At 29.8% G+C, this 24,614-nt stretch overlaps 2 protein-coding genes across 2 annotated transcripts; one reads left to right on the forward strand and one right to left on the reverse strand.

The window, feature by feature from the left end:
• Positions 1-347: 347 nt before the first annotated feature.
• On the forward strand, positions 348-917 carry LOC129980686 (ATP-dependent DNA helicase pif1-like). The gene has a single exon (XM_056091067.1). The coding sequence runs from the start codon at positions 372-374 to the stop codon at positions 915-917; it is 546 nt and encodes a 181-aa protein (XP_055947042.1). The 5' UTR covers positions 348-371.
• Positions 918-17,132: 16,215 nt separating this feature from the next.
• Positions 17,133-20,652, reverse strand: LOC129980687 (uncharacterized). Its single transcript, XM_056091068.1, has 3 exons — positions 19,503-20,652; positions 18,700-19,401; positions 17,133-18,637 (listed from the first exon to the last, which is right to left on the reverse strand). Exons 1-3 carry the CDS (start codon positions 20,650-20,652, stop codon positions 17,133-17,135), a joined length of 3,357 nt encoding a protein of 1,118 aa, XP_055947043.1.
• Positions 20,653-24,614: the final 3,962 nt, after the last annotated feature.

Genomic DNA, 24,614 nt, shown 5'->3' on the forward strand with positions numbered 1-24,614 from the left:
ACACTTCCAGTCATTCCACGTTCAACATACGCTGATGAGATCAACGCTTGCTTAAAATCATCTCCATTGTGGCGTAATGTTGAAAAATTACAGCTAAAAATAAATATGCGCGTTCAAATGCTTCAAGATCCATCCGCTGAAACATTTTCAAAACAACTCTTAGATATCGGTGATGGAAAAGTTGCTATAGATGAAACTGGATACGTAAAATTACCGACCGATTTCTGCACAATCGCTGATTCGCAAGATACTCTCATTGAACAAATATTTCCCGATGTACACACACAGTACATAAATTATGAGTGGCTTGCAGGAAGAGCGATTTTAGTGGTAAAAATTTAGACGTTGACAATTTAAATCTGAAGATACAAATGTTGTTGCCAGGGAACTTGGTATCATATAAATCTATTGATACAGTTTGCGACGACAGCGAAGCAGTAAATTTTCCCACAGAGTTTTTGAACTCACTGGATTTGCCAGGCATGCCACCGCATAATTTACAATTAAAGGTTGGATCTCCAATTATCTTGCTTCGTAATTTGAACCCGCCCCGGCTGTGCAACGGTACGCGATTAGTCATTCAAAAATTAATGAAAAACGTGATCGAAGCCAGGATTTTAAATGGCAAGTTCAGAGGTGAAAATATACTCATACCACGGATTCCTATTATACCTACAGATGTGCCAATTCAATTCAAACGTATTCAGTTTCCGATTAGATTGGCATTTGCAATGACTATCAACAAATCCCAAGGTCAAACGATGTCTGTTTGTGGATTAGATTTGAGAACACCATGTTTTTCACACGGACAATTATATGTGGCATGCTCTCGAATGGGTAAACCATCCAGTTTGTTTGTGTTAGCTAAAGATGGACTAACAAAAAATATTGTTCACGCTATAGCATTAAGAGATTGATATTGTTTAATAGTGTTACTGTCGTAATTGTTTAATTAATGATATATAATTTTAAGGAATAAATTATAATAACTTAAAAATAATGTTTGCCTTTTGTTATTTTTATATTCACACATCGTTCACAGCGCTCCATGCTTATTTCACGCATATACCACATTCTTACATACATACAATATACACATTCTAACATACATACATACATACTTACAATAAGTAAGCTATTTTTTGTCTACACTAGAAATTACTAGGAAATTATTTATATGGCAAAACAACGTTTGCCGGGTCAGCTAGTATATATATATATATATATTATATATATATATATATATATATATATATATATATATATATATATATATATATATATATATATATATATATATATATATATATATATATATATATATATATTTACAAAATATTAATTTGTTTCACCAAATATTTGTTAATAGAAAATCTCTTAATATTTTAAACCATTATCCATAAATTTCTTGTGCATTGAAATGTTATCTGAAAGCATAAAAAAAGTTTTTGTTTCTTTCTAAATGAAAAATAGAATTATCTATACTTATAATAAAGCTCAATGTGTGAGTGTTGACGCTCTACAGGCCAGACTGTTTGACCTGCGACCACCAAATTTCGCACATGTATACCTTGGTGGCCGGAAATGTGCAGCTCGGAACGCTTTTTTTGAATTTTTAATTAATTAAAAATTAAATGAAATTTCGACGTTTTTCCGCTAAAACTTCTGAAAATATTACAACTCAAAATTGATTTTGACATCATATTGAAGTTCAAAAAATACTTTTTTCAATGATTACAATGTTTTGACCAATAAATTAAATTTCTATTTATAATGAATTTTTGAAAATATAATTTAATCATATTTTTCAATAATTTATTTCGCACAAAATAAAAATAAAATTTAATCTGCACGAGAATGGCAAAAAAAAAAAGCTGTTTTTAAACTTGTTTCCATCACATTTACAAAACCTCTAATTAAAAATAAATAAATTAATACTGCAAATTAAATCTGGAAAGAGATAATTTTCAGCACGTGAATGTATGAAAATGAAATAAATTGGAAATGTGATAATTTAATAATAATTTGTCCCCAGTAAATAAATAAAAATGCAAGACTAAGTTTTCTATGATCGTTTGCTATATTATTAATTCAATAAATAAGCTTTATTTAATGTAAACATTATTTAATATATACAGGATATCCATTGGAATTCGGGCCCAATGACTTATTTGTAAATCTTTAGTAATAGACAAACGTACTGTTTAATATTGTTAAAAGGGTCTAAATAAAGTAAATCATTGTATTTTATGTAATGTGAGTTAAGAAATGCACCGATGAGTTACGAGTTTTATTTGAATGTGAATTTGAATGTTTTATTTGAATGAATAATTTTTTCAGACTCTGCTTTATGAGTCATATTTAACAAAATAGTCTTCAGAAACTAATATTTTAAATATAACGAGTTACACCTAGTAACTAAATTAATCATTAAAATTGACTGCTTTATTGAACAATGAATGTTGCTATTCTATAAAAGAGCGTACGTTTTTAGACTTTTTCATCCACCATCTTAAAGAAAATATCAATTATATGCCAATCAAAGCTCGGAAATTTTTCGAGGATGAAAAACAGATGTGTATGTGTGTGTGTTGGTTCTCTAGATGCCATACCATATGATATAGAGCTATCACATTTGACATATATTTATTTTGGAGAATAAAAAACTATACCTAGAGGGAGTTTTTGAAATTTTATTTAGAATTTCATTTAATTAAAAAATAAACTGAATTTTGACATTTTCCCGGAATAACTTACAAAAATAAAAGTTATAAACTATTTTTAAAATCATCTTAAAGTTCAAAAAATTATTTTTTTTTCATTGATACCAACGTTTTAACCTTAAATTAAGTTTCTATTTTAAATGAATCTTTTTAAAAAAGATTATAATCTTATTTTCCAGCAATTTATTTCGCTCGATATTAAAGTAAAATTTAAACTGCAAGAGCATGTTAAAAGTGTATCAGTGCGTTGCTGTCAGCTTGACAAAAACTCAAAGTGAACGGTTAAATTAAATCTTATTCCAAAGTAAATCGAGGAAAGTGTGATGTTTAACATGTGTTTGAATGGAATCATAATGTTATGGAATAAATATAAAATGTGATATTTTCTACATAATTCCAAGGCAGCTGATTGCAAATTAGAGAAATATATAGTACAATTAACAAATTATTTTAAGCCTTCTGTAATAATATGAGTTACGTAACAATCGAATTTGAAGTTTAAATATATTTTGCTGAAAAAACAGTTAAAAGATCAAGGTACATAAATATTTCATTGAACATTTTAGAAAACATTACTCCTGGAGAACCAGCTCGTCACCTAAGGCGGCTAGTTTATTAATATCTGAATAAAATTAAATTTTCAGCTTTCGCAAAAATTCTGGAAAATAATTGCCAGTTTTTGCAATTCTCTCACTCGAAGTGTTTTATGGTTATAAATTTATTAATTTGTTTTCAGATTTAAATTATATCAAATTTACAATAGCTAAGCAATTCTGTACTGAGGCTTGTTATCCAAAAGAATAAAATATTTTAATCTATTCTAAATCTAATTTCGAGTTAGCAAATTAATTAAAATAATACTTTTCTTTAAAGTAAGCACGACTTTTTGTGACATGATAATACATGGTAATATAATATTTATTATAAAAAATATAATCAAATAGTAAAATTTATTAAAAGTAATAATAAATATTAAAATGCTTTGATTATAAAAAATGAAGAATAAGAATATATTTTTTCAAAAAATCTGGGTTCAGTATAAAAATAAATAAGTCTAATTATACTAAAGTTGTACTATATGGAAATACAGATACAATTTATTTCTTCAAATTAAAAATTAAATATTATAATATATAATACTATAATTGTTACTTCTCTTTATTTAAAATATAATCAAATTCTTTTTACGCATCTGTGTTATTATTTTCATACGAATATCTAGAAAAAAAAAATTTCTCAGAGCAGGATTTTTTTTTTTTTGCCAAATTGTATGGGTTTTTTTTGAAAAGATATTTAGATATTACTTACTTACATTAATATATTATTTACTAAATATTTCGATACTATTTAATGTTTATATACTAATTCCATACTGATTACTTATATGAATATTGTCCAATATTATCTGCATATTAACTGGTCATTAAAATAAAAGATAAATCATGAATATACTTAATAAACATATTCCTCGAAACAATCTGCTATATTACAGTATCCGCTTTACGGTTTATCTACCATCACTTATATTTTAGTAATTACACTGAGTTTCACCACATGAAAGCGGATCCAAAATAGTGGTACAAGATATTATCAGCTTAACAGCAGATAGAAAAAAGTCTCTAATAGTAAGTTATAAAAAACATTTTTTTGTATATGTAGAAACGCATTTTTTTAGAAAAGACATCTATATGTATAAATTAAAAAAGTAATAATATTAAATATAAATATATAAGAAAAGGAAAATGTAAATAACATTATATTTCGTTTTGTGTGTATGTGTGTGTGTGAGAGAGAGAGATAGAGAGAGAGTGCGTGTTGCAGTTTTCAAGTATATAAAATACCTTGTTGAGATCTCATATCAAATAAACAATAATAATTCTTTGGTATTTGTATATCAATGCTATCATCAAAATCGAAATTATTGCAAAAGTAAATTATTTAGACAAATTTCAGAAAAAAATTTTGAATAATTTATAAAATCAAACTAATACCTTGAGACAAATTATATTATAAATATATTACTGAAAAAGATAAAAAAAAGCATTATTTTTGTTGAAATAAATAAGACTAAAATTAATTATACAATCCATATGCTCCTTCCTGAAATTGCAGCACATCTCATCAATGAATTCAAAGCTAATCGAATCAGGGGAGCCTGAATTGACCCATTGCCATTGTTTCAGAAATGCATGGGACGTAATGACTTAAACAACATCTCCGCCTATTCTGACTTTCTTTTTATTACTTGACCTTGCGGTAAAACAAGATCAAAACATATCCTTAAAAATTATTGGTAAACAGGAATATCTTGCTTTTCTTTCCTTTTGACAAAAATTCATGAAAATACAAATGTCAGAGGATCAAAGGATTTATCCTTTATGCTATGAATTTCTCTGTGAAAGCAGTAATGTACATTGAAGAAGGGAAGAAATGTCTTTTTCTCTTTCCGTCGTCGCTAAAGAGATGCGATTTTCCTTTTTCTGGGAAGAAATACCGGTCGGAATTTTGTTTTCGGTAAGCTGACTTGATTCCATCGGGTAGTTTGTATTAGAGTGGGAACGCAACGTAGCGTACTAGTGGTAGTAAGCAGTGTTAGGCACGAAAGCAGATACCCAGTTTTTCTTGATATGCAGTGAAATAGTTTCTTCATTCAGTATGTGCATATTTTTCTGAATCGAATCATGTCTTCTGTTTTGAGCCAATTTTATATTCTAGTGGATATGGATTGAAAATTTTTCACATTATATAAAATTTTTATTCGGGTTTAGCATTTTTTTTAAATACAGGTATTTAAAAAGAATAGGTTTATAGCTGTATTATTTTTATTTGTACAAATTCAACAAAAGGCGAAATAAACAGATCAATTTAAAAAAGGAAATAATTGAATGCCTTAGATACAATTTTACTGGAATTACTTTTTAAAAAGCAGGTAATTTAAAGTCTCATATTTAAAATTCCACCCATTCAACTTTCTTTTAAACTTGCATAAGTTTCAGCAAATTCAGTTTTGATTTTGATTTTGATTTGCAGCTGGTCCATTGAAATATGATTGCCATATGATTTAAAACAATATTTTTGCTTTCTAATATATTATTAAAGAAAAATAATTAATATAAAATGCAAAGAAATTGAATTAAAAATAGACGGATACTTTTAAATGCTGTTAATTTCAACAAGAATTCTGAATAGAAATTTGAAATAAAATGCTTCCTTTTTACAGATTATGATATATTTTATTTAAGAACAAAAGCATTTAAACAAGACTATCTGAAATTGTAAATAATTTATCTAGGGAATTTGTTGAGTTACATAATTTTCTGAGAATAATTTACTTTATTTTTGAACATTGTGTGCCTGGCTTTAAGATGATGCGGTGGTTGGGTCACCAGTCTTAATGTAAGTATGAGGGTGTAACTGCTCATACCTCATGACCTATAAAGAACGCGATTAACTATCACATCCCTTTTGAACATGTCATCTCGCATTACCCAACCTATCAAGGAAGTGTATCTAATAAAACGGACTTGAAATCTAGTACCATTCGAAATGTCACTTCCATTTCTACTAAAATTTTAGGTGCATGAATTTGATAAGACATATTATGCTTTCAGCACATTATTGATTGTTGAGGTATGCACAAAGAGCACAGATGTTGTAAAGAAAATATTTTATTATTCTTTCATTTTTGAGCTTTTATCTTTTTTATTTTGTTATAGAGCCACCTTTTGGTAATAATTCAGAACTTATTTTTTCCGATGTTAATATTGCCTCTATTGTCTAAATAAAAAAAATGTATGAAGTTTCATTCGGATCCCTTCACTAAAAACGGATCTACGAGTCTTATACCGTCGATGTAATTTTATATACGTTGTATGAACAGGATACAGCCAGATGTGATCAGTTCGAAAGAATGAAAAAGTGGAAAAGAGTATTTTCAAATTGTTTAAAAATAACATTTTATGACAGGAAAAGCTATACATAACAGTACATCTCCAATTTTTAAGATATACTAAATATATATTTATATACGATTTTTTTCTTTTATAATAATTTTTTTAATTCACTTTAAATATGGTTTTGTACTTTTGCTTGATTGTTTTTTTAGAACGAAATAAACATTCATCTTCATTAGTTACAAAAATATATAAAAATTCCTCCAATATTGTAATTTAAATATTTTCTTTAAATTCCTGTATGTGAAAGAAATGCAATGGTAAATCAGTGGGATTAAGCTGATTTATTCAGAATAAAAGAATATGATTTAAATAACCTTTGCTTATAAAATTTTTCGATATTTCAAAAATAAGCACATAGTTTTTATACAAAATAAAGAATATTGACTTAAAATGTTGAGATATTTGATTAAAAACTGAACTTATTAGAATATTTCCTGATGCCCAGAATAGTTAAGTTTTTACAGTTCATCGTTTTTCTTCCACATATTCTGTAACTAACACACACACACACACATACATGCCTATATATATATATATATATATATATATATATACAGAGAGAGAAAGATAGAAAGAAAATACATACATTCGATGAAAAACCTATTTCAGTGTATATCCGCATAAACTGCACATCCGCTTTCCTCACCTAACCAAACCAATTCGTATAATAAAGTCGCTCCATATGTAGTAGATTTTCTAACTTTATGTCTGCGGGGAAAAGAAAAGCAACATTTTGTGGAGTGACCGGAGAAAAATGCCCCATTTCTTTGTTTTCTTTGGGCACATTACTGCCTTCACATAGCAATTCATACTATGTGAGGCACTTTCTTTGAACTTGCACATTTTGTTGGAATTCCAGTCTGATTTTTCCACGTTTTCAACTTTGCTTTTAAAATCTTTTAACAGATGATTTTTTGATTCGATCCTTATAGCATTGCCTTAATGGGCAAGATGAGCGGTGAAAAAAGACTTTTTTGTTCTTTATAATCGTTGTATTTCTATGATATCTACAAATGGTTCTTTTGATTCATTGTGTATCCCAGAATTCGCAAAATGGCAAAATCCATGACATTTTCAGGACATTTTGAAAATTTTCAAAAAGTTTTCCATTTTTTTTTTCTTTTTTTATGAAAACTTATTTAAAAGGGTTTGGATGTTTTACTGTACTTAACGTATTAATTCATGTTAGATACAACATCATATAGTTTTAGATTTCTTTTAAGTATTAAATTATTTTTCAGAGCCAATGTAGAATTATTATTTTTTATTTTCAATTTCATATCAATATTTCGAAATAATCCGGTATATGCAAAATTGAGTTTTTGTAGTTGGCAAAAAATAAAACCATAAAGTTGTGTTATTAAATTCAAATATAATAACATTTCATAGTAGGAAATGGCATCAGGTGCTGCTCTGATTGTTAAAATATTCAAGCTATTGAAGTTTCAAACAGATGAATAAATTTCGATTTTAATATTAATTTAAGTGGGTTATTATAATTCAAATGATGCTAATGGATGATTGTAAATCTTTAATCCTGTTCCAAGAAGTTGGCTTTAAGGAACACTAGTGGACTTATATTGTTAAGCCAAATGGGAATTGGAGTCAATGGATAGCCCTGAAATTCTGCAACCCTTAATTAGCATTCCTCTCTATTTACTCCAATAGTTTCCATTGACCTTGAAGCAGACAGTTCGATTTGGAACCACATGCAAATGAATCAAATGAACAGTGGCACATTCAGTGCGCCAGTCTGATTATCATGAGAAACCGGCAAACTATCCTTTCAGAGTAATATGTCGCTGTTTTTTTTTAGATTGTTCTTTACAAACCCATTTAAAAAAAGTGATGTTAAAATACCTTTGGAATGGAGATGAATTTCAGAAAAGCACTCAATTAAAGCTCATATAGTTATTATTTTCTTCCATGTCTGATCAAATAAAGAGGTTCCTTGAGTCTACGTCAGAACGACAGCAAAACTGATGACTCAAAGATTTCGCTATAATGTAGGCTTAAACAGAAATAACATAAAAGTTGACCATCTTGACCAGCTTCACCAGGTCTTAATGTAGAAAGTTTTTCTTGATTTACTAAAATAGTTAAATTTTACTATGCTACATATAGAAAAATTTGATTATTAAATTTTGATTTCATTTTTATTCAAAGTGCAAAAAAGCATAATGTTTTAGTGAATTATTTACACTTTAATGCCTAGATTTCAATTTAATAGAAATGGGAGTTATACACTATGGCTGGAAGAAACCAATCAAAACAAATGAATTAATGAGTTCTTATTTTCTATTAAATGTCTTCACGAAAATAGCATAAATACGTAAATGTTCTAATAATAACTGAGATTACTCGTCAGTTTGTCTATTCATTATTTTCGGTTAAGGCCACTGGATTTCAAATGTGGTTCAGAGAAATTCAGGAATTAAATCATATGTGTTTCGGATCGAAAATTTTGAAATTTGAATTAAAATTTACTATTAATTAAAACTTTCAGAAATGCAAAATTTTGGAAATTCAAATATTATTACGATATGTGTTGTTAACATATGTAAATTAAATATATGGATATCAAAATGGCATCACCCAAACTGTTCTTCAGGTTACTTGGAATGATTTTTATCCTGATAAAGAATGGCATGCGGGTGATATGCATATTTAAGCTAGCAAATATTTTCGTGACAAAGTCCAACACTTTACGTACAAGGCTAATTAATTTTACTTGTAAGCTGTTAAGTGCTCTTGAGTTTTTTTTGTTTAGTGCTTATACCTTGTTAAGTGCTTTTGAAATATGTTCTCCTTTTCTTTTATATCCGAATAATAAACTCTAACGAAACAGAAGCAATAAATTTAACATATGGAAGTTTATTTATTTATGTGCTTTTATATACATCTTTATTTGAAAGTTAATATACGGTCGCATACCTTTCTCAAAAAAGAACTTGTAGGGACTAAATGAAAAAAAAAGATTTAGAACAGTAATAAAATCATGATTAATTTTATAACGTCCTGACACACTTTTGAGAGATTGCGGCGCTGTGACGTAAAAAAGGAAATACTCTTCCGAGACTTCGAATCTAAAGGGTTTATTAAATTTTTCCACTAAGTGTTCTGGAATGTTTCAACTTTTACAACAGGGAAGCAAATTGCATCTCTTATCTTGCGTTGTACTTCTACAGAGTATATACTCAGAAATATTGACACTATAGTTTCCTTTCTGTTCGAATTACTCCCTCTAAGAGCACATTTTTTACACAATATATCGCTTTTAAAGATCTTGACTTTAATTTCTACTTGAACTTTAGCAGATTTTGACATTTAAATATATATGATAAAAGTACTGAGAAGAATGTAGATGGTGTAAAACACATTATTTAATTTGCAACAAGAAAATAATACATTTTTTTTTTGAATGAAAGGAAAATTATCTCATATTTTGTGTTATTTCAAATCTAGTAAAATAATGCTATTTTTATACATCTCCTCTCGGTATTTAAATTATTTATGATTGAATGTTTATTAATAATGTGAATTAATGATTTATATATTTTGAATAACATTTGAGATATGTGCTTAAAAATATTTGTTGAGGTATAATTCGATAGACTGCAAATTAAATATAGTTTTTTTTTTTTTATTTCCTCAAAGGAAATTCTCAGTTAAGTTTACAATTTTGTATAAACTGAATATTAATTGTTAATGTTTGAACATAAGTAAATGTTAACTTGAAATATAATATGAAAAATATCTTGAAATATAATAGTTATTTTGCTATGGCTATTTAATAAACCGATTTACCGCTCATATTCTGTTGTCTTGGAGAATATCTAATAATTTTTATTCGATATATGTGCATTTACTTTGGAAACATAGAATGTCCATTTGAAATGTTAATACTCATTTATTTACCGTTAGAAACGCTTAACTATTACAAACATAAATAAGATCAGAAAAAAAAAATTTAGCCATTGAAAAAATATATAAAATTCTAAAGATTGTCGCCTGAGAGCCCATACTTTACCGCATTGCAAGCACATTTTTCAAATTCAAATGTCTTTCAAAATATTTAGAAATGGTGCTTTTACCTCATATAAATTTAATCATTATCTCATAAATTATAATGTCAAATATCTATTAACCTCTTCACATCACACGCAAATTAATGGCAAATGTAAAAGATTTAAATAGTGGATAGTATTTTAATTAAAATATATGGTCAATTCTTCTATTAAATTTCCTGGCACTGATAGAGTACCTGATCTTCCTTTCTCTCTTCCTATAAATAAAACTAAAAAATTAACAACGGACAATACCACAAAAAATTATTTTAGAAAAAATAAAAATAGCTGCTAGATTTATAGATTTTCCATTCAAATCTGGTGACGTTTTAATGTATTCGGAATTTTACTATCCGAATCGTAGGAAATTTTCTCCAATTTTCTCAGGTACATTTGAAATAGTAACTACACTGTCAGAAGTAAATTATGAAATAACTAGACCAAATACAATAATACAAAAAGACTAATGATATTTTCCCTGTGACAAAATTAAAGAACCTATTACCTACTAGAAAAATTAAAATTAATGCTTGAATAACAATAATTAAACAAGTTATATATATATATTTAAAAATTAAGTCAGTACCTACTTAGGTCAACAAAAATATATTTTAGTTATTTTTTTATTAAATAATTACAATTAATATAAATATGTATATACAAATGATAGAATTACAATATTAAATGGCAAAATAGAAATTGAAAAAACTGTATTAACATCAAGTGCCATTCACTACAAGTTTTGTATATTACTAAAATTTTTAGCTTAGCGACAGACTTGGTGGCTCTATTTAAAGTATTAAAAATTAATTAAATTTAATTCATGAATTACTATTTGAAATTACATAATGAATGAAGAATTACGTAAAGTAATATATAAAAACTTTTCTAATTATTTATTTACATACAGGGTGTTTATACAGTCCCGGACCCATTTTGATGTTTAATAGCTCATAACATAATGAAGATATAAACAAACTTATGGCATTTATTGATGAAATAACTCGTATATTTTCTTTTTCAGGTTTGAATATTTTTACTTTTGTAAATATCGTCTGCGCGTGTGGTTAATTTCAGATAATTTCATTTTCCAGTCTACATATCTGTACTTTTCTAAATATCGTCTGCTTATTAATTGCATTTTTCTCTCTTTTGTTTTTGGCAACTATTGCAATGTTATGTTTACTTTTGATGTGTTTGTTCTATGGAGTACTTTTGTATGTGATGCTTTATTCGAGCGGATATTAAGGAGAATGCATACACCACAAGAGAAAGCACAGATTTTATGGTGGTTCATAGAAATGAAATCGATAGTGCAAGCACAGAGAAATTTCAGAAGAATTTACCAAAAAGATCCTCCATCCAAAAACAGCATCTTGCGGTGGAAAAATAATTTTCTAGAAATTGGAAGTATCGCAGATAAGAAATGTTCCGGACGTCTTTGCACAAGTGATTTTGATGTTGAGCGTGTCAGAGAGACATTTTTACACAATCCTAGAATATCTGCGAGATCAGCGGCAACAGAACTGGATATGCCAATTTCGACGGTGTACAAGTTTATTAAGAAAAAATTAAGACTGCATGCATACAAAGTTCAAATTGTTCAAGTTTTGGAACCGAACGATAGGCCTAGGAGGATGGCCTTTGCAACAGATATGCTAAGGAGGATAGAAGATGATGCTGATTTTCTGAAGCGCATAATGTTCTCCGATGAAGAACTTTATGTTTCTTCTCCTTTCATGTTTCTGGCATTGTTAATCGCTATTAATGTGCTCATATGGGGATCTGAAAACCCCCATGAATACCGTGAGGCACAAAGGGATTCCCCAAAGATTAATGTGTGGTGCGGACTAATGCACGACCGAGTCATTGGGCCTTTCTTTTTTACAGTAAAGACGGTCTCATCAGTCGTATACTTAGCCATGTTGGAAAACTTCGTATTTCCACAACTAGAAGAGCTTCAGACACATGTCTTTTTGCAACAAGATGGTGCGCCACCTCATTGGGGTACCATCGTTCGTACTTCTTTGAATGACCATTTTCCAGGAAGATGGATTGGGCGAGGAGGTCCAATTCCTTGGCCACCCAGATCACCTGACATAACGCCGCTAGACTTTTTCCTTTGGGGGTTTGTAAAAGACAACGTTTTCAGGAGGAGAGTGTCGAACATTGATGACCTAAAAGCCAGAATTACTCTGTGGGCTACCAATAGGCTCTGTGGATGCCGACATGCTTGCCGCTACCTGGCATGAAATTGACTATCAACTTGATATTCTCCGTGCGACTAAGGGGGCACACGTGGAAGTTCATTGACAAGGGTAATGAAACTTTTTGAGTTTATTTAACCGTTTATGTTATTAATTTCAATCTATTTATTATTTTATGAGTTATTAAACATCAAAATGGGTCCGGGACAAAATAAACACCCTGTAGTTTCTTATATTATTTATATATATCTTATATTATTTGTGATCGCCGACGTCCTGGCCTAGGGGTAGCCGTAATCTAGGCGTTCCGGGCTCGAGTTCTGGTTCGGGCATGGTTGTTCTCTTCCTTGTGTTCTCTCTGTGAGGTGCTTGAATAAGCCCCCCTGTAAAAAGGGGTTGTGCAAGCAAGTGTGTGTGTGTGCTATCTTCATTTGAGCTAGAAGTCAGATTTCTGCACTCGGGTGCGCGGTGATCTTTACCCTCTGAAGCTACTGCGCAAAAATTTGGCTTAAAATAATCACAAGACAAAAAAAATATTTTTGATCGGGTGTCACGTCAATAATCTCGGAGCTTGGCGACATGCTGATGGATTAAGTGACTTTGGCAACAAATTGAAATTGCTGGACAAATTTAATTAATTAATTAATATTTAAAAATACTGCATTAACATTAGTTGTCATCTATTACAAGTTTTAAAAAATGTATTTGAACCTGAGTGGATGGACAAAAAGTATTCTTTAACGATTGAAAATTTGAACAATATATATATATATATATATATATATATATATATATATATATATATATATATATATATATATATATTCCATATATGTTTTTTCTTACTTCATCTTTCCTTATTTTATGTATTTAATTTTCTCACAAATGAGGCATTATGAAATTAATTTGGAATAATAATTCCATTTTTATGAAGAGTTTGATGATCTCCCATTAACACACGTAAAATTACTCGCATGACTCAGCAAAATTTGCATGATCATATTTTTTCTTCATGTAAATTTTAATAAGATTGTTCCTTTAATTGCATCACATTCATAAATATTAATAAAATTTAAAACTCTGCTCATCATTTCATTTTCAATTAACCGCAACTTTCTGTATGACATTATAAAGATTATTCCATGGAATACTTATTATTAAAAGATTTTTTATGAATGTAATAAAGTGTGAAGGCTACAAGTATTTAGAAAAGTGTTCCATGTTATTTTTTTCTGCACATTTTGCGATAATGAAATGCAATATAATTGGAAAGAATTTAAATTTAAAATTTATGCTTGTTATGCATATTAGAAATAAAAATGAATGAAAGCGATAATTTGAGACTTTTAAACACTTACGTTTAGGTGATCAGATCCAGTGATACAGCAGACTAGAAAATATAAAAGTATAATTTTAAATATATTGAAATCATGCATCCAAATAAATGCAATGAACATAATTTTCATTTTTAATTTTAGAGGAAAAATAAATTAACTAATAAAGACAGTAGAAAATACAAAAAAATAAAATTATATTCTATATTATAGATTTATATTACATTCCATTTATTACATTTTACTCTCTAACTTTCAAATTTTTTTTAATGTTAAAAACTTTAAATGAGATTAAATAAAAACTTCTACAATATTTGAAAATTTGATATAATATATGGATAAAATACTACTATAATAGCAAGTGTAAGTTTTGATATTTTTTCAGCAAAATTTTATTTTCTATATCTAATAATACATATTAAGTATTATGACCAATTAAATCTTAGTTTTAACATCCTATTACTTATTTATAATGTAATATTAATAATGTTCCATGTTGTTTGTATTAAATTTGCATTTATTATTGAAATGTATAGAAATTATTCACAAAGTTAGCTTTAATATTGTTTCACATATTGCTACATAAATAATTTACAGTATTTTTATATTTACAGTATTTCAAAATTTAGAAAGAAGTTTATTATTTGGATTTACTATGGTGATACCAATTCACACTAAAATTAATTAACAGTATATATCGGATGTTATATTATAATGACTATTTAGCAGAAGTGATTGAATATCAATAATTCAGCATACAGGCTATCAGAACAACGACGAACTTTGCTTCAGTAATTTACTATAGAATTTCAGAGCAAGGATTATTAAAATAGGAATCTTGATGTTTGTGCATCAGTGTTTATTTCTAAATATATGCTACCAAACTGACTATGCTTTGTTATATATAAAATCGGTTGTATGTCATTAAAAATGTCTATATATGTATGTAAAACGCATGATGGCAAACATGAGATAATCAGGGATATGTGAAACAACTTGAATCCCTAATGTAAATCAATCTGCCAAAGAATCAGAGTTTTAAAACATTTCGTTGAATGCAATTTGCATGATTTTCTAATATACAGTGATATTATGTATAGTTCATAAAAAATATATCTAGGAAGTACTTTTATTGATTTTCAATTTAAGTATGCATATCAATGATATCCGAGTTTGGATAAAATTAATGAACATTGAGAAATATTTAAGAAAAAGCTAAACACGATAATTGTTAAATTTCCGTTACAATAATTTTCAGATATGTTTGCTAAAATCTGTTCCCCGCCTTTTTTTTTGTTTTGCTTTGTGTTTTCGTTGTTTATATTTTATTTTACAATATATTTATTGATGTTTCATCTTTATTTTGTTGTTTCATCTTTATTTTGTTGTATTTCATCTTTATTTTGTTGTAATTACTTTGTAATTTTTTGTAAATCAATTTGTAAATGCATATATATATATATATACTAACTGACCCGGCAAACGTTGTTTTGCCATATAAATAATTTCCTAGTAATTTCTAGTGTAGACAAAAAATAGCTTACTTATTGTAAGTATGTATGTATGTTAGAATGTGTATATTGTATGTATGTAAAAATGTGGTATATGCGTGAAATAAGCATGGAGCGCTGTGAACGATGAGGGAATATAAAAATAACAAAAGGCAAACATTATTTTTAAGTTATTATAATTTATTCCTTAAAATTATATATCATTAATTAAACAATTACGACAGTAACACTATTAAACAATATCAATCTCTTAATGCTATAGCGTGAACAATATTTTTTGTTAGTCCATCTTTAGCTAACACAAAAAAACTGAATGGTTTACCCACTCGAGAGCATGCCACGTATAATTGTCCGTGTGAAAAACATGGTGTTCTCAAATCTAATCCACAAACAGACATCGTTTGACCTTGGGATTTGTTGATAGTCATTGCAAATGCCAATCTAATCGGAAACTGAATACGTTTGAATTGAATTGGCACATCTGTAGGTATAATAGGAATCCGTGGTATGAGTATATTTTCACCTCTGAACTTGCCATTTAAAATCCTGGCTTCGATCACGTTTTTCATTAATTTTTGAATGACTAATCGCGTATCGTTGCACAGCCGGGGCGGGTTCAAATTACGAAGCAAGATAATTGGAGATCCAACCTTTAATTGTAAATTATGCGGTGGCATGCCTGGCAAATCCAGTGAGTTCAAAAACTCTGTGGGAAAATTTACTGCTTCGCTGTCGTCGCAAACTGTATCAATAGATTTATATGATACCAAGTTCCCTGGCAACAACATTTGTATCTTCAGATTTAAATTGTCAACGTCTACATTTTTTGCCGCTAAAATCACTATTTCTACAAGCCACTCATGATTTATGTACTGTGTGTGTACATCGGGAAATATTTGTTCAATGAGAGTATCTTGCAAATCAGCGATTGTGCAGAAATCGGTCGGTAATTTTACGTATCCAGTTTCATCTATAGCAACTTTTCCATCACCGATATCTAAGAGTTGTTTTGAAAATGTTTCAGCGGATGGTTTTTGAAGCATTTGAACGCGCATATTTATTTTTAGCTGTAATTTTTCAACATTACGCCGCAATGGAGATGATTTTAAGCAAGCGTTGATCTCATCAGCGTATGTTGAACGTGGAATGACTGGAAGTGTTTGTCTGAAATCACCTGAAAGGACCAACAGAGTTCCGCCAAATAGTTTGTCGCTGTTTTTAATATCTTTCAATGTCCTGTTCAACGCCTCAAGTGAATGTTTGTGTGCCATAGTACATTCATCCCAAATAATAATTTTACACCGTTTCAGCACAGTGGCCATGGACGATTGTTTCTAAATGTTGCATACTGCGTCAGGGCTATTCTGAATATTTAGTGGCAGCTTAAATACTGAATGAGCTGTTCTACCTCCATCCAATAAAGTTGCTGCAATGCCCGATGATGCAACGGCCAATGCGATGCCATTATTTGGTCGTATTTCAGCAAGAATTAGCGAAATAACGAATGTTTTGCCAGTTCCACCCGGTGCATCCAAAAAGAAGAACCCACCTTGTCCAGCTGAAACTGCGAGCATAATGCGATCATAAATGGTTCTTTGTTCCTCATTCATTAGTGGGACATTGCGGGCAACAATCGCTGCCATTTCTACAGTACTGTACTGCAGTTCACGATTCATTTCAGTATTCATTAAATCAGATGCAGTTCGATTTGGCGAATTCATACCGAAATTACTAAGTGGTAAGTTGGCAATGACAATGCAAAGATCCTCAATAGCAATCAATGCTTCATTGTACATTTCGTCGCTGAATGTTATGGTTAGATCGTGGCACCGTATACGATGTTGATGCAATATATCATCAGTCATTGAATCTTCGTGATTTTCCCATAATATCTGTGCTCGGGCTGGGAAACATGTAGTCAACACTATAGCGAATATATGACGAATTTGTATTGCTGTACAGTTCAATGCAGCTTCAGCAAGCATGCATTCCCAATGGTTGTCGTCTTCCAGCAAGCCGAATGCAAGGCATGCATCCTTATACGTTGGATATTGTTGCCCATTCACTTTACGTATATCTTGAAATGATAATGGGCCAGTAACATTAACCAACAACAGTCGAAGATAAAAGCACTCCGTGTGTCTTGGATTGACTGTAAATAATCGCCCCAAGGCGTTTGATTTAAATAAATTGAGACATGCAGCAAATGGTGAGCCTTGCTTGCGGGGCATCCATGTTTTTGTTTGAGTCCATGTGAAATAGCGTGGTACTTGTGAATAGAGTAATGTTCGTGCAAAGGCACCAAAATCATCCGCACGATTACACAATTCAAAAAATGCAGTGAGTGTTGTTTTAGGTGGATTTATTGCACGATCAATCGCTGTCTCGTTCGTGAAAAATACACGCTGACCGTTTTCAAGATGGATGGCTAACTGAACAACTGCTGGATCCCGTTCATGAATTGGAAAACCAAAGATACGCCAAGCAGCTTCATTGGAGCTGATGTACCGACCAATTTGGTAGAGCGTTATTTCATCGTTTTTATTCACTGGAGGAGCATTCACATTAGTATTTTCCACTCTAAACACAGCCATATCACTGCCTTTATGGACATACTTGCAAATGTATTTGATGCTCTTCACAGAACTGCAGAACTCAACATTAATATGAGCATTATATGTCTTGCTCAGCAGAGGCGAATATGGCACCACCCAACGATTGCCAATATCAATGTCTGTGTTGATGATATTTTTAATAAATGACTGTCCACCATTTTCAGGATTTCTTCGACGATATATTGGGTATCCGTCGACATTTGTGACCGTATCATTGGTAAAATCTTTAGGGAAATTTTTAGTACATTTTCCATCAGCATGCAAGGCGATGAACTATTAAGAGTACCACATGGACCATAAATCATGTTTGTTGTAACAATATCAAACAGCAGTTGGTCAGTGGATGGATCTGGAATTTCCGCAGAAATGATACTATCGATTTCTTCAGGACGGATTTTGTCGATGAACCAAACCAAAATGTGTGCATGAGGTAATCCTCGCTTTTGCCACTCAACCGAATACATCCAGCAACGTGTGGGACCAAATACATGTGATTTAGTAATGAAACTTATTAAAGACTTCAACTTTTGTCTGAACACACGTGCTGTAATGTCATGGCGATGTATTGCATTTTGGCCAAGCAGTAGCAAAGATGTAATCTCTGGCCATTTTGGATTACATGTGAACGTGATAAATAAACATGGTCGTCCATATTCGCGCACGAAAGTCAGAGCATCCTGTATATATTCTTGCATATGACGTGGACTGCCTACGTACGATGATGGTAAAATGACATGGTTACCAATTTCGGCGACGTCGGCGTTGTTGTTGATAGCGTCTCGCAAATGAATGTACTCTTCCGCGCGCAGCTTTTGTTGATTATATCGTAAGTATCGTAGTCGTTCGCTCTCAATCTTCGCGTACATGTCGACCATGAATTGTTGACAAAGCTCACGACATCGTAAAATGACGTTGTCCAGGCCACGTCTAATCATTAATCGGTACGCATAATAATCCTTTGAGCTAACGTTCTTGTTTGTTTCAGCTCCTGTAATATTTGTTCATAAAAATTAATTTAAATTTATTACGTTCAATAATTTAATTGTTTTGTTAAATGATTAATGATCAAATTAATAATCAATGAAGTACCTGATACGGGATCTCGTTGTTTTATGTTTATGCAATATCCGTCTTGTCCCTTCCAGAATATTAGCGGATATTGGAGAGCGTCATATGAACGATGTGTGTCAGCAATGAACTGAAGATTATTATTTCTTCTACGAATCAGAATTTCTCGTGCAGCTGTACAATCGCCAACCATGATTCCAGCAACATCATCAACAACGGGTGCATTGAATCTACGAATATGCTCTCTAGCTGGTGTTTTATCAGGATTAATGACGATAGCGTGATTATCGCTTTGTAATTGGTGCATATGTGATTTGAATATTTTCAACAACTCGTTGTGCTCGTTCAAAAGAGCATCTAGCTCGCTGACGATGCGCCTGGCATAAAGTGAATCAAGGTTATTATAATCACAACGTGCATTCACGCGATTGGCAAGTGCGCTTCCGGAATCCTCGCCGCCCATAAAGTAGATTTGTAAGAATTTATGTGGTTCGTTTGGCATTGGCAGCAGTGAGCCCATTTTATGATAAACTTGGCCTCTGATTTTGAATGTAGAATTGAATTGTTGACCATTTGCATTAGTATTTCGAACTTTTTCTGTTGCTCCGAACGATGTCATTTGAAAGCATGAATTGAATCTTCGAATTGACTTCAGGAACACGTTAGAATCTGGATCCGTGCCGATAAGTAAGCCGTTCAATGGTTCAGGTGGTGTTTCAATTTCAGGTAGTTGCACTTTTCCTGACGCGCAACACATCCCAGCTGGCTCATTTTTGAATTTCAGAGCATGACAATGCGGACATTCCTTGTCCATAGCACCAATTACCACTTTTGAATGAGCATAATATTCAATATCGGGCTCATACTGGAATGCTAGACGCAGGAATGAATCAGATATAAATGCTCGATGTACCTGTTGTCGTTGTTGGTCATTTGTTCTTCGTCTATTGACTGTGAAACGGCGTGATTGTCGTTGTTCTAATCTTCTGACTTCATTGCGTTCAGCTCGTGTATCTTCTGGCTCTTCTTGATGCAATTGCGCCATTCTGACACGTGCATCAGTATTTTGTTGCTGGATTTGTTCTTCTGTTCTTTCGGATCTGCTATTTCGCAAATTTCGAGCTTTACTTGTACTGCGGCTCAAATCAGCCCCTTTGCGTTTTCTTGACATTGCTCACTGTAAAAATTGAAACTATGAAAATCTTAATTGTTCAATTACATTTTTTTAATAAAATTAAATTAAAATTACATTTTTATAAGATCAACAACATTTTCGATATAAATAAAAAAAAGTATACTTACAACACAAAATCCGTTGTTATTGGAAGCTCGTGTCACGTGTTGAGTACTTTTGAGGTTATAAAATCACTTGATTAACTAATCGTGCAAAATACACTCAAAATTGATAATTTAATTATTATTGATAAAATAGGAATGATTAAAAGTTAATATGAGAGTTACACTGAGATAGCAAAATAATAATTGTCAACGTTACTACTACACTTGATGCATAAACAATAATGATGGCCGACAACTGTATAGGGAGTGAGAAAGAAAGGAGACCGGCTTCGTTCTCATCCCTACTCCGTGCTGTTTACTGGGTCAGAAGTGACACCTGTAGACATCTGGCGGGGATAACTAATTAAATGACGATTGATCAGTTTTCGACCGGAGAGGAAAAATGATTAAATTACTAAAATGGCTATTAAAAAATAAGGGTTGATCGTAGAAGGGGGAAAATTGAGGATTGTATGTATTTTTGTATGTTGTATCATAAAAAAATAGAAATTAAAAATTTTGTCTAAAAAATAAAAAAAAAAATTTAGGGGTGGACAACCCCTAACATTTAGGGGGATGAAAAATAGATGTTGGCCGATTCTCATAGATACCGGATAAGCACAAAAAATTTCATCAAAATCGGTCAAGCCGTTTCGGAGGAGTATGGCAACGAAAACTGTGACACGAGAATTTTATATATTAGATATAATAATAAGTACAATAAAAGCGAAGCGACATAATTTTTTTAAAGTAATCAATCTTTATTCGAAACTCGTGCTCATTCACAGATTTCAAATATTTCTATATTGTTTCAGTAATTTGCATTCATTGAAATATCTGCCATTTCAGTAAAAATGGTCCACATTTTAATATTTCTTGCTGAAGTGACTAAAGTAAAATTTTATGAGAAGTTAAGGCACAAGCAACATTTATATCATCAGACCAAGAAGGGCAATTACTATTTTCACCTATGAATAATGTCATTTAAAAATGAGGCATTTACAAATTTGAAAATAATGATAACCAAATAATCAGTAATATCAGTATATATCAGTAATTTTGGCATCTATAGAAGAATATATATATATATATATATATATATATATATATATATATATATATATATATATATATAATATGCGTGATAAATATATAGAAATATGGATGTATAAATTCTCTCACAGGCAAAATGAATTACCAAATATGCATTTGTAAAATAGAATAAATTAATTGATGGTTTATAGATACTTCAGAGATAAAATATATATTTAAAAAAAAATTATAAAATAAAAAAAGTAAAAAGTGGAATAAGTTTTCACTCCTAAATCTAAACTAACGTAAATATAAAATGCCCAATATTAATATTTTTACAGGTTATTTTAAATGTCTGACCATTTAGCGTCTAGAACAATGCGAATACAAATTATTAATCTTAGTTATATTAAACATATGAAGTGTTATTACCTTACCTTGTAATGCGTGCTAATAAAAAGCATACATTTGTATTAATATTAACTGTAATGCTGATCACAATGTTAAAGCAAGTTATGTTAGATACGAAGTTAAGAATTTTGCTTCTTTCATTGCGTTCGTTTATTAAGTTTCATCATTCATTTTCTTTCAAGTATACATTTAAAATATTTCAAAGTCTCATCTTTCTTCATTTGTTAGAATTACTATTTCGAATAATAATAAATTATTGATAAATATTTAGAGTACATATGTAGTTTCTATCCATTTCAAATATTTTTTTCTGAATATAATATAATTAATTTTATAAAACACAGCAAATAGAATATTTTGAAATCACATCTTCTTTCAAAAAATAAAAAAATAACCATAAAAAGGTTTATTTTTATTATTATGCACAGCAAAATATTGTTGATATATTGTAAACACGCATTTTTCCGCTGTGTGTAAAATTATTTATATGACGTTAAAATTCTTCACTTTTTGATTATTTCTATTTGTCATTATTAGTTCATATTTGTTCATTATTAGTTCATATTTGTCAAAACACAACCATAATATAATGCAAATTAATGATTCAGTTTAAAATGCAGTCCTTGCACTTAGATATAAGATTTCATAAACAATATTTAATAAAACCCTCTATTGAAATTTAATAAATAGATAAGTAGCTGAGCATATTTTAATCTAATTTGCAATGTTCGAAAATTGTAAACAAGAGTACGTATGCATTACTAAATTAAAAGAAAAAGTCTCTAGTCTATATAAATAAGCAATCAACATCTTAAATTGTTTTCCTTTTCATGGCACGAGAAGGATAATTTAAAGAATTTTTTTTAAATTAGAATGAAAGATCTTAAAATGATTTATAATTACTAATTTCCCATTCATTTGGTTTATTTATTATCTTGAAGTGCATGTGAGAATTATGTTCCATATGAATTTATATAATCTGATTGAAAAATTAAATTAAAAAATAATTTTGCCATAAAATATATTTATTTAGTAATGCCTTTTGGTGCTTTATAGAATTAAATGTAACTCAATTTGTAATGGAAACGAACATTAAAATGTCAATATTTTAGATGATCTTGTCTTTTGTGCTCAGCTAAATTCTTTTAAAGTTTGTTTAGTTGACTATTTTATATTTTGAATTTTTATGATTTGCAAATAGAAATATAATTCTAAGAAATATTTTTTTTTTCATTTTACATGACTAATTTATAATTATAGAATTATATCCTATTCAAATCCTCATAAATGTCATTAAAGATAATGCCTTGTCTAAATTCGAATTGGCTCTTTATTTAGAACTTTTTGTTTTATAGTTTATTCTCTAGTATATATTTGCTTAATAGTTTGAGAAAGTTTTTTTATAATATACCAAAATAATTTTCTTGTGAAAGAAATAAAATACATATTTTTAGCACAAATAATATTTCAGACATCATCTCAACTTTGATGCTAAAAAAAAATTCTGAAATTGTATTTTATTTGATATATTTTAATATATAAATATATAAACAGTATATGTTTATCCAGATTTTAGTTTCCCTAAGAATACTCTTTTTTAATAAACTATAAACCGAGTCGCACCTGAAATCAAAATAAAAAATAAATAATTTTCTAAATCCTGCTATGACATTTGAAAGAAATATCCGGCAAGTTTTCTTCTGCATTTCAAAAAAAAAAAAAAAAGTAACGAATTTAAAATGATTTCTAGGAACGGCGGAACAGAGAAACGAAACAATTTTCTTGCTTTATCTTTTCACGCTTTTTCATAGATGCAGCCAGATCATAAACCTGCTTTTTTTGTTACATTATCATTTTTTTTGTTGAAATAGTGCCTTATTTCCTTATTTATCTTTTACATCAATAATCCGTCTCTGACAGTGCATTTTTCGAAGTTGTCATGAGGGTAGAATAATTTTTCTCTTTCTCATTTTTTCGTTCTCAAAGGATTTGATTTATGTACGCTAGCCTGTCAGATAAGATTATCTTGTGTTTCAGAATCACTTTTCAAAGATTGGAAGAAACTTTCTGCAACCAACTGGTATATTAATGGTATGACTTCATTTTTATAGTAATGATAGCAAAAAATTACCTTTTTTTGATGTCGAAGAGTTAAAATAAATGATAAAATGATTGTTAAGGATGGAAAAAAATCAAGCATATTTAGGAATCATTTTTTTCCTTCTTATTTCAACTTTCCCGCAACTTATAATTTGATGTCATATTTAAATAAACCTGTAAGTGAGTCTCCAGACGGATTTTTGATTGATAAGAGGCGGTAATTTTTTTTTCTTTTCTTTTCGTTCAAACATACCAAATGAAACAATGTGGTTGAAATAAAGGACATTGCGAAAATAAAAATATATTATTTTC

This window comes from Argiope bruennichi, chromosome 8 (genome assembly GCF_947563725.1).
Source record: "Argiope bruennichi chromosome 8, qqArgBrue1.1, whole genome shotgun sequence".
Taxonomy (NCBI): Eukaryota; Metazoa; Arthropoda; class Arachnida; order Araneae; family Araneidae; genus Argiope; species Argiope bruennichi.

Coding starts and splice junctions, on each gene's coding strand:
- LOC129980687 (XM_056091068.1), bottom strand. CDS start 20,652: ATGTCAAGAAAACGCAAAGGGGCTGATTTGAGCCGCAGTACAAGTAAA. Junction 19,402..19,502: donor ACAACGAGATCCCGTATCAG/GTACTTCATTGA, acceptor CAAATATTACAG/GAGCTGAAACAAACAAGAAC. Junction 18,638..18,699: donor CATGATTTATGGTCCATGTG/GTACTCTTAATA, acceptor ATTTCCCTAAAG/ATTTTACCAATGATACGGTC.
- LOC129980686 (XM_056091067.1), top strand. CDS start 372: ATGTTGTTGCCAGGGAACTTGGTATCATATAAATCTATTGATACAGTT.